Below are 11,205 nucleotides of genomic sequence, written 5' to 3'. Positions count from 1 at the left end.
AATCTTTATGGGACAAAATTTGAATGCTAAAACTACACTCTTTGTGGGATGGAGGGAGTATCATGTATGTATAATTCAAAAAATGAAAATAACACAAAAAACAGACTTCTAAAGTCCAAAATCTCACATTTAGCCCAGAAAACCTGGGCTAGCCCATTCCAATGCCCCCACCGCCAGCCCACACGGCCCAAAATCTATCGTCACAGTCCCCCCATCTCGGTCCCCCCCTGCCGATTCCCACAGCGCCGTGCCGTCCTGCTGCCGTGCCCTGGCCGCCCGTCCTACCGTCTCCCCCATCGGCCGCCGCCTTGTGCTGCCTCGCCGCTGCCCGGCCGTGCTGCCCATCTCGCTCGTCGTCCCCAGCGCCCAGCGCCCGGCCGGCCGATCCCCAGCAGCCTGCGTCCAGCGTCTCGCGTAGGGCGGCAGGGGTAGGTGCCTAGGCTCCGGCCGCCTGCCGCGCAGGCACAGCTGCCCCGGCAGCAAGGGCGCCCCGCGCCCAGACCGGGGAGCGCCGCCGCCGCCGCGCTACGCGGCAGCGCAGTCAGGCCGCCTAGGGGCACACGCACTGATTTGAATTTGTTTGTGAAAAATTAGTAGCAATGCGGACATACTGAGGATTTTTTTCTGAAGAAGAGTGGCGGTGCCACTACTGATTTGAAATCTGTCTTGCAAAGAGCTGATGCAAACAAAAAACCTCCTGTCAGGTTGTTACTCCGTCTTCCAGTAGAAGTTACATGCAGATTGTGTATTCGAAAGAGATGCATTTCCCCCAACATTATTGTGGACCTAAATTGTTCGATGAATTCAAGTGGCTAGAGTATAGCGTGCTTAAAGATGTGCATATATATTGTTTTATCTGCTATATATTTCAAATGCCCCCACTTTGATATATTGATCATTTAGTATGTCTATTATCTATATGTTGAACAATTTTCAAATTATAGACAATATGTATTGTCGGTACTCAATTATGTGCTACTAATTGTTACTAACCTTGGAGGACTGAGAAGATGATTATCATCAGTAGCGAAGGCCATGTATTATATAGAGCCATTTAGGAATATAAAGAGTCTTAACACCCCCTTCAAACTCAAGGTGGAAGTGGAGGATCTGAAGCATTGAGTTTGAGTAGGTGAAGCCGATGCTGCTCTCGAGTTTGTACTTTAGTAAAGAAATCTGCTAACTGCAACTCAGAGGGCACATACTGCAGAGCAATAATTTTCTGATGACAATGAGTAAAGAATGCATCAACTCCAATATGCTTTGTAAGTTCATGCTTCACTGGATCATTGGCAATTTGTATGGCTCCTGTATTATCACAGAGAAGAGGTGTGGGGGCATCACATGGAATACCAAAACCAGCCAACAAACATCGAAGCCATACAATTTCTGAAGTAGTAGTAGCCAATGCTCGAAGTTCTGCCTTTGTACTAGATCGAGATACAGCTGCTTGCTTCTTAGACTTCCATGCAAGAGGAGATGAACCAAGAAGAATGCAGTATCCTGTGATGGAACGACGATCCGTTGGGTCACTCGCCCAAGTGGAGTCTGAGTAAGCATGAAGCTGAAGCGGACTATCACAAGCATAGAACAAACACTGAGATGAGGTCCCCCTTAAGTATTTCAGCACACGAAGTAAATGTCCAAAATGAACGGATGTAGGAGCACTCACAAACTGACTCAAAATATGGGCATCATGAGCAATATCAGGTCTGGTGACAGTAAGATAAACAAGACTGCCCACAATATGACGATATTGAGATGGATCCTCAAGAGGTGTACCATCAGTGGGACGAAGTTGCAGGTGTAAATCCATAGGCGTAGCAGCCGTCCGTGAACGACCAATAAGATCCTCTATGTATTTAGACTGAGAGAGAAAGTATCCATTTGGAGAATGTTGAACCTCAATCCCTAAGAAATAACTCAGAGGACCCAAATCTGACATCTGAAATTGCTCACCAAGTTGCTTCTTCAAAACAGAAATGTGTTCCACGTCATCACCCGTAATCAACATATCATCCACGTATAGAAGCAGCAAAGTACGACCACGTGGAGAGAGATGAATAAATAAGGCAGGATCATGATCACTAGGTGTAAAACCAGCAGCCTGTATTACAGAGGCGAAACGCTCAAACCAGGCACGAGGAGCTTGTTTAAGACCATATAAAGCACGTCGAAGATGACAGACATATCCTGGAGGAGCATCAACACCTGGGGGTGGTTGCATATAAACTTTCTCATGCAAATCACCATGAAGAAAAACATTCTTAACATCCATTTGCGAGATAGTCCATGAAGAAGTGGCAGCCACTGCAATCAAAGTCCGTACAGTAGTCATATGAGCAACTGGAGCAAATGTCTCATCATAGTCTCGTCCCTGAGTCTGCTGAAAACCTCTTGCAACAAGACGAGCTTTATATTTCTCAATGGAACCATCTGACTTGGTCTTAATTTTGAATACCCACTTAGATGTGATAGACACAACATGTGATGGTAATGGAACAAGATCCCAAGTTCCTATACGATCAAGGGCAGCAAGTTCCTCAGTCATAGCAAGCTGCCATTCTGGAATGCGTGCAGCTTTCTGATAAGTAACTGGTTCACCAGCAACAGCATTCACACGGGGAAAACCATATTTGTCTTCAGGATGAAGAGTACTGCGATCTCGTAGATTGTATCTTGTACCAGCCTGTGTCTCATCAGAAACAATATGTGACTCATCAATATTATTGGAATCATCTACAACAGGCGCATCAGGACTAGCCGAGGTGGTAGAACTAGAAGGAAGTTCAGTGGAGGTTTTCGGACGACGACTGAAAACACGTGTGATAGGTGGTTTTGAAAAAGGATGAGGTGGGGGTGGTGGAGGAGGCGGTGCATGTGCATGTGGTGGAGGTGTAGGTGGCGCATATGAAGGTGATGGAGGAGGTGTCGGCGGCGTATGTGCAGGTGGTGGTATAGGAGGTGTGATGGAAATAGGAGGAAGACACATAAAAGATGTGGACTCTGTGGGTGAAGATGAGGACTGTGTAGAGGGTTATAAAAGAAGGACGATCCTTAACGAAGGTCACATCACGAGAGATACGGATGCGACGAGAAGGATCATAGCAGTGATAACCTTTATGCTCAGGACTATAACCCAGAAAAACATATTCAACAGATTGTGCAGACAACTTGGTACGTTCACGAGGAGCAAGCAAAACATAGCATGTACATCCAAAAACTCGGAGATGGTCATAGTGAGGAGGAGTGCCAAAAAGGACCTCACCAGGATATTTATCAGACAACTTGGATAAGGGTTGCCTATTTATGAGATATACAGTAGTAGAGACGGCTTCACCCCAAAAATGTGAAGGAACAAAAGATGAAATCAAAAGTGTGCGAGCTGTCTCTATAATATGGCGATGTTTGCGTTCAGCAACTCCATTTTGAGCATGAGCGCCAGGACAAGAGACCTGAGCAAGAGTACCCTCAGAGGACAAAAACCGGCGAAAAACATCAGAAAGATACTCACCACTAGAGTCGGAACGAAAAACTTTAATAGGAGTAGAAAACTGTGTGTGAACCATGCGAACAAAAGACTGGTAAATGGAACACAGTTGAGAACAATGTTTCATAAAATAAATCCAAGTATAACGGGAATGATCATTAATAAAAATGACATAATATTTGTGACCACCCTTTGTAGCAAAGGGTGCAGGGCCCCATACATCGGAATGAATAAGATCAAAAGGTCTAGCAGAATGAGAAACACTAGATGAATATGGGAGTTGTATTTGTTTTCCAAGTTTACAACCCTTACAATGAAAACTGGACTAGACAGATGTGTGACATAAACATCCTTTATTTATTAAAGTAGACAACCGAGTTCCACAAAGATGACCAAGACGATGATGCCACTTGGCGAAGGACGAGGTGGACGACGAAGCGGTGGATGACACATGAGCAGATGACTGTGGAAGATGCAGGGTGTCGAGAACATAGAGGCAAGGGGAACGTCTATGGCGATGGCCAGTCCCAATCACAGCCCTGGTTCGACGATCCTGAACAAAACAAGATGAGTCATCAAATCCAACAAAACAATTTTGATCTATTATTTGTCCAACTGAAAGAAGACTCATGGACAGATGAGGTACAAAAGAGACATTAGGCACAGAAAAATTAGAAGTACAAAGAGAACCCTGATGAGTGATATAGCAAGATGTACCATATGCTGTCTGAATAGAAGCACCATCAGCAACGGGCTTGCTAGCAACAAGCTGGGATTGGTCAGAGGTCACATGAAAAGAAGCCCCTGAATCAAGAACCCAAGAAGACTGAGGAGCACTGATAGGTGAAGTGGCAGCAAGACACTGAGCCTCTAGGAGTAGAACCAGTACCACGACCTCCAGTGGCACGAGCAGCCCGACGTGCACGAAAATCAGCCAATTTCTCTAGATGCTGAGAGAAGCAGTTCTCTGAACTATGATTTTTCTTGCCACAATGCTTACATGGTTCTGAAGATGCTCCTTTAGGTGGTGCATTGTACCTCTGAGAAGCTGCCAATACCGTGTGAGACATAGACATAGGTGGTGCAGACATGGACCGAAGACGAGTCTCCTCAGCAAGAAGATCGGACAAAGCACGAGTCATGGTCAAATCTGATGAATCATGAAGTAGCCGTTTACGAATAGAATCAAACTCTTCCCTGACTCCCATGACAAAACGATACACAAAAACTTCTCGATAAATTGATGTGCTGGACAGTTATCTGCTGTACAATCACCTATCATAGAAGTCAAAGAGCCCACAAGACAATCAAAAGCAGAGTAATACTCATCGATGGTCATGTCATTTTGCTCAATTGCATGTGTTTGCTACATGAGGGTATGCAAAAGGGCACCACTATCTTGAACATACCATTCCTTCAAATGAGACCAAATAGCCTTGGCTGTTCTAAACTTCCTAAGGCTTATAATCATAGATTGCTTAACACTATTAACCATAGCAGCCATGACTTTCCCATTATTGATTTCCCAAGTTTGGGCTGCATTAGCATTGCTAGGATCAGCCACTATAGTAGGAGGATCATCAGTTAAATGGAAGTACAGACCATGACCCCTCAATGCAGTCTCAACACAAAAAGCCCACTCTGGATAATTCTGGCCATCTAGAGTGATATTGATGACAATTGCATTAATCTGTGCCATGGTTGAGACTACCAGAATATGACCAACAGCAGCGAAAACAGGAACAGATAGCAGATATCACCGTGAGGATGTAGTGGAGCAGCAGCGACAGGGGATGCCTTGACAGAAATTGCAGACCAGCAGCAGTAGATGGCAGATGGGGACAGCAACTCGTGCTTCCTCTGTTTCCTTCAGGCAATCAGCAACAGGCGCCAGAAACAGAGGAGTTGCAGCAGCCCGTGGTCCAGCGCGGGAGGAGGCGCACGGTGACCAGGCGGCGCTCAATCTGCAGGTGGACGGACGGTCGCCAGAAACAGAGGAGTCGCAGCAGCCGTGGTCCAGTGCGGGAGGAGGCGGACGACGCTTGATCTGCAGCAGGCCTGAGGACAACGGGCGGCGGACGCAGCAGAGGGCCGTGGCGGCCGCGGACAGCTCCGAGACGGCGGATCCGCGACGAACGGCGGCGGAGGAAGGCCGCGACGATAGGGGCCGCGGAGCTCCTGGGCGCTCGTGCGACGACGGGGCGGCGATGGCCGCCGGAAGAAGAAACGACGAGGCGGCGACGGCCGCCGGAAGAAGAAACGGGGCGGCGACGGGCTGCACCCGCACAGCCCAAAGATGGGCACGAGCCGCAGACGTGCGGCTGCAGAGGTAGAAATCCAAGGTGGAAAAAAAAGGATCTTGGGTGGATTGATTAGTCTAATCCCAACCCTAATCCTTGCTCTGATTCCATGTTACTAACCTTGGAGGACTGAGAAGATGATTATCATCAGTAGAGAAGGCCATGTATTATATAGAGCCATTTAGGAATATAAAGAGTCTTAACACTAATATCTACTTTGGGCTGTTAAAATTTTTTTTGCACTACTTGAAATTTTTTAATACCCACCACCTAAATCCTGGGCCCGCCCCTGTACCTGCATCGTGCCATCGAGCCACCATACATAACCCCTTCCCGTCTCTGTCACCTCCCGGAGCCGCCGCCGCGGGTTTGATCCCTCGTGCGAGCAGAGTCTATACGCTACAGCCGGTGCGCAGCGCAGCGCTGACGACTTCCCTCGGCGGTTTGGGCAGGTCAGGTGATTAGAGGCTAAGCACTTGCTTCAACCGATCTGTACCCTGTTTTCTTTCTTTGTCTTGTCTTGGAGCACGGGGCCAAGCTGCGTAACTGGTATCACGGTCTCGTTCTGGCGAGATGAGGCTTGCGCTTTCTATCCTTTGGCATGGTTCACATTGCGGCATTCCGCGGTTGACGGTGGTACCATTGCTCTGCCCTGTGCCCTGTTGCATGTGCTCTGCAGCTGTTCGATGAAATGCCTAAGCTAGCTTAGACAACTCATTATGGAGGCAATTTTGCCAGTAATATAGGACGGTGCTGGATGCATTAGGGTCTGATTGGTTTCCCGCATCAGACCCGGCCAGGCCCGTGGGATGCAGTTTCAGCTTGTTCGGTTACCTGCATGAGGTAGCGGACCCGGCTCCAGCGATGCAAAAAGCGTTCGTGAGCCTGGTCCCGAAGAAACGAAGAAATCGAGCGTATCTGGCGAGCCTGGCTGAAACGATGCAGTGGCAAACTTTGGGACCCGTGTGCACAGAAACCAAAGAAGATGGAGATGCTAGTGGAGCAGCTAACCAATCAACTTCCTTAGTTGGCCTGGATGCGTGGAAACGTGAACCAAACAAAGGTAGGATGCAGCTCAATAGCCTGGCCAGCGCGGGGCTGGATGGCTAGCATGAGCCAGGCTGCTGGCCACAACGAACCAATCAGCCCCTTAGCTACTACTCCTATGCCTGTTATTTATAATTTTATATATGTATGTTTCTGCCTGGTTGATTGTAATGTATTTTAAAAACAATTTGGCCTTGCTTTGCAGACTTTGGCATCTGCGTTTGGACTTAGTGGACTTTTTGGATGGCTGTGATTGAATAGATTATGAAGGAGATGCTCTCAAATAGACTCGCTCCATTCATTTCCAAGTGTTGTATTTCTAGCCTTCGGACATCCTCACCGTCTTCATTCTTCTCCTCACTGCCCCCAATACAACCATGGTTATTTATCGGTCTTGGCAACCCTGGAGAGAAGTACCAATCCACCAGGCACAATGTACGTTATGCACCTCATCTTGTATTTCAAAATTTCTCAGGGTCTCGTCATTGATTCTGAGGTTTTATTGCAATTTGTTTTCTTCTAGGTGGGGTTTGATATGATAGATGCATTTGCACAGTCTCAGGGTATACCGCTGACTACACATTACTTCAAAGCACTATTTGGTGAAGGTTTGGCTCCATTTTTGCACGAAATGCAACTTCTTGTATTTTGTGATGCATGTTCTTGATCCTTAGTTCAAGGGTTAAGTGAATTTGTTGTTCTCACCACTGATGCAGGTATGGTTGATGGGGTACCTGTTCTTCTTGCCAAGCCTCAGACTTATATGAATCTCAGTGGAGAATCTGTAAGCAGCACTTCTGAGAGTCTTTCCTAGTTCTCCTGCTCTTTACTTTCCTATTGTTGCACGATTTGTTTCTTCCACTGATTTTCGAACTTCTGGGGCTTTATTTTGGTTGACGCAACTAAAGTTCTATCTGAAATTTTAACTGCTACCCCTTGAATTTGAAGTACAGTCACATAGCATGCAAACATAATCATGCCAGTTCTGTTCAGTGATAATATTATTGATGTAATATGGTTCTTTTATTATTTATAGGTTTCTCTAACTGTGCATACACAATTTTTAACGTAATTATGTTTGATGACTACTAATGATCAGTAACAGTTGTTGCTTATTGCAGGTTGGTCCACTTGCTGCCTATTATAAACTGCCACTTAATCGTGTCTTGGTGGTAAGTGTTTGTTTCTAAACTTTGCTAGCACACATATGTGGTAATCTGACTTCTGACGTGTGAGTTTTAGGCATTTGATGACATGGACTTACCATGTGGAGTTCTCCGTTTACAGCCAAAAGGAGGTTTTGGACGGCACAATGGGTTTGTAGACTTTACTTTTATTTGTTTTGTGATAGAATCTTCTTTCTGACAAAAGTAGTTTGTCTTTCGAAAGGAAAACTACCTTTGCTATGTTTAATTGCACAAATCAGCAGAGCCGTAACTACTTTATCAGTTCAAAAAAAGTGCCATCGTCTTTGTCCTCAAATCTAGTTTATTGGCAAGCTTTTAGTAGAAACTTGTCTCATGAACTTCATAAACAAGATGCTAATAAGTAATAACCTTCAGTAAGCAGAGATGACAGTATTTATCTTCTGAAGTTTTGTAGCTACTCCCTCCATTTTTAAATGTTGACGCTTAGGACAGGCTGATTAGTTAATTTTTCTTTGGTGTGGTATTCACGTATCTGCCTTTGCTATTTATTTTTCTTTTCCTGTCTATGTTTCCTTTTCTTGCTTGCACTTTCCATTTTGCACAACTTGAGGCATCTAATTAGTTCTCTGAAAAAAGTTGTCTGGACTTTACAACAACCTTAATCTGTGTGACACCATACTCCCTTATGTCAAATATTGGATTTATTTTTGGGTTCGCAACTTGGTGTAAAAAAAAAAAACCATTAGCTATATGATATATGTTGCAGATAAGACGTTTATCTGATCTTGACAATAAATATTTACCGTTAGTTTACCAGGTTGAGGAGTGTGATATACCACTTTCGCAGGAACCAAGAATTTTGCCGATTAAGAATTGGTACTTTCTACACTTTTGGCACTTATAATTAGTTTATTTTTTCTTGACAAAGAATTCATCTTAACTTATTTAGGAATTGGACGGCCACCTGGCCAGATGGATCCTAAAGCTTTTGTTCTTCAGAAGTTTAATAGGACTAGTCGTGAACGGGTAATCATCTCCTCACTAGTAACTATTTTTTTCAACCTGTAGTTGTTTTCATGTTATGCTACTTCTTTTCATACTATTTGAACTTTGCTGTAGCTATCAAAGAACTACGAAAGATTCACATTAGCACATTAGTTGTATGGGATAATTTTGTCATCTTGTCCCATTAATAGAATATTTTGATTTTTCTTGGACAGATATGACCATATAATATTGATCCCACTGTTCCAGAAAACTTGTATGATATGTTAGAAAGTTTTAGATTTAGTCTAAAATTCAACATAATATTGGTAAATCTCCCCTATACTATCTGCAAATATGAGCACCTTATTGACACTGGAAAACTTTCTAATTTGGTGGGCGTTGTTACTTGCCAGCAGTCTGACTGCACATTCCCGAACAGTTTTAATGGAAGCAACCCAGCATAGGGAATATGGTGATGCTTGTTCAATGTGTGTGCTGAGAAGATTGACTTAACCTTGTAGTCAGCTTGACTTTGGTGTCAAGGTTAAGGTTCAGGTTGGGATGGACACTTTAGTGAATTATGTATGATTGAGCTAGATCTGAACCAACCTCTTGACGATGGTGGGCCTTGAGCTTCTTTAGCATCCTAGCTAATGCTACCATGCACTGAAATTAATCTGCTAGATTAATTTGAAGTTACACATTCCTTGCCAGTGTTATCAGACGAAAGGATGGGAAGGACAATCTCGTATTGTAGAGGTTTGAGGAGTGATGGTTATGGACTCGTTATACATTTATACTAGTGGCATTATGTCAAACACATCAGATCTGAGTTTATCGTTGTGTTGTGACAATCTATATTGTATGTTATTGCACAAAAATATTTAGATTTAACTTTGAAGGACCACCGTTTAAGTCCGATACTGGTAAAAGTGCAGTAGATAATATATCATCTTTTTTCGCTATCCTACAACAACCAAAAGCTTACGGTGCTACGTTTTATTCCATCCTAGATTGATTTAGCCATAAAAGAGGGAGTCGATATTCTGAAGATGGTGGCCACCAAGGGTTTGGCAGAGGCAGCAAGATTGTCAAACACAGATCAGAAGTATAAGCATCTGAGATCACATGATCTTCAAGACTAAAAATGACTAGACTCTGCTTATCTAGTGAGCTGGTCTTTCAGCACACCTCTTGATGCCCCTCATGCTCTCCCAGTACCTCGGTTCGATGGCTGGTCTGAGAATCTAGTACACCCAAGTGTTCTCCCTGATATCCTCTGCAGGATACATCTCTTCGGTGCTGGATATGGAGTTTTTGATGTTTCTCTATGGTAAATTTCAGTTGACTCGGCAGTTGTCGATGTTGAACTGGAAGTTGATGATTCAAGGTCAAAGCTTCTGATTTAGTGAGAAGGAAGCATCTTTTGAGGAGTCAACACTTAGCCATACAATGCCTTGAACTAGTTTTGTTCATGTTGGGGAAATCATAATATTTCCGTAATAACATTTGGTGTGGACATTGGACCAATCTATATTTGTCAAGTATGATTTTCTTGCACTGTTTTTGTCTGGTTGCTTTGCTTGTGTGCCACGTAGAAGTTGCGCAAATAAAGCACGTCCTGGTAAAAAAAGGAACTGATCAAGGGACATCATATATATTATGCTTGCTCATTTCTATTGGTCAGGGTCATGGCTCATGAAGAGATGGCTCATGGAGAGTTGGCAGTTCTGAAATCCTGGTCAGCAGCTCAAGCATACGAGCTAGTCAGTAGTCACAGCAGTTTCAAGTTCAAAGTGACAGCCCTGCTCCATCTGCAACCTTGATGCTGAAGGCCAACAATGAATATGCGCATGGTGATCTAGTCTCCAGTTCTTGTTACAGCCTTGCGAAACCTGTTAATCTTGTAACCTGCTATCTTGTATCCGCCTATTGCATACCCTATTGAGCTGCGGGTGTGCCTGACATACTTGGTTGATTGTGTTGCTTTTTTTTTTTAAACAAGAGGGATGCTGTTGCTGCGGTAGCACATCGGGTTTCTTAAAGACCGGTGCCCCCTCCGGCGTTCTCCGCGTTTCACGCCCGCCGCTGCTCTCCGCATCACGCCACGTCCTCAAGTTGAGCTCGTGCTGGTGGAGGGAAAGAGTAGATGTGCACATATGTTTTGATTTCCGTGCATCCTAAACTAAAAATACTCTACTTTACAAACCAGTTATCCAAATTAAATTTCGAT

At 44.5% G+C, this 11,205-nt stretch overlaps 1 protein-coding gene across 5 annotated transcripts; it reads left to right on the top strand.

Annotated features, from left to right (window-relative positions):
• Nucleotides 1-234: 234 nt before the first annotated feature.
• Nucleotides 235-11,004, top strand: LOC120690455 (peptidyl-tRNA hydrolase, mitochondrial). 5 transcript variants are annotated; one of them, XM_039973103.1, is made up of 10 exons: nucleotides 235-428; nucleotides 705-784; nucleotides 7,041-7,272; nucleotides 7,361-7,445; nucleotides 7,554-7,621; nucleotides 7,959-8,009; nucleotides 8,080-8,153; nucleotides 8,803-8,861; nucleotides 8,935-9,011; nucleotides 9,986-10,532. In XM_039973103.1, the coding sequence occupies exons 3-10, from the start codon at nucleotides 7,102-7,104 to the stop codon at nucleotides 10,115-10,117; spliced, it is 717 nt and encodes a 238-aa protein (XP_039829037.1). In that variant the 5' UTR covers nucleotides 235-428; nucleotides 705-784; nucleotides 7,041-7,101; the 3' UTR covers nucleotides 10,118-10,532. The 5 variants fall into 5 exon arrangements, with proteins under 5 accessions (XP_039829037.1, XP_039829040.1, XP_039829036.1 ...); XM_039973106.1 differs by lacking the exons at nucleotides 235-428; nucleotides 9,986-10,532 and adding an exon at nucleotides 10,660-11,004 and having other exon boundaries at nucleotides 448-784; XM_039973102.1 differs by lacking the exon at nucleotides 235-428 and having other exon boundaries at nucleotides 450-784.
• Nucleotides 11,005-11,205: the final 201 nt, after the last annotated feature.

This window comes from Panicum virgatum, chromosome 9N, assembly GCF_016808335.1.
Source record: "Panicum virgatum strain AP13 chromosome 9N, P.virgatum_v5, whole genome shotgun sequence".
NCBI lineage: Eukaryota > Viridiplantae > Streptophyta > Magnoliopsida > Poales > Poaceae > Panicum > Panicum virgatum.
Note: the sequence above shows the minus strand (reverse complement) of the source record. Positions and strands in the feature narration are given on the sequence as shown.

Excerpts from the sequence above, each read along its gene's own strand:
- LOC120690455 (XM_039973103.1), top strand. The coding sequence starts at position 7,102 with ATGAAGGAGATGCTCTCAAATAGACTCGCTCCATTCATTTCCAAGTGT. Across the intron at positions 7,622-7,958 it reads TGAATCTCAGTGGAGAATCT|GTTGGTCCACTTGCTGCCTA; the intron begins GTAAGCAGCACT and ends TGCTTATTGCAG. Across the intron at positions 8,862-8,934 it reads ATTTTGCCGATTAAGAATTG|GAATTGGACGGCCACCTGGC; the intron begins GTACTTTCTACA and ends TAACTTATTTAG.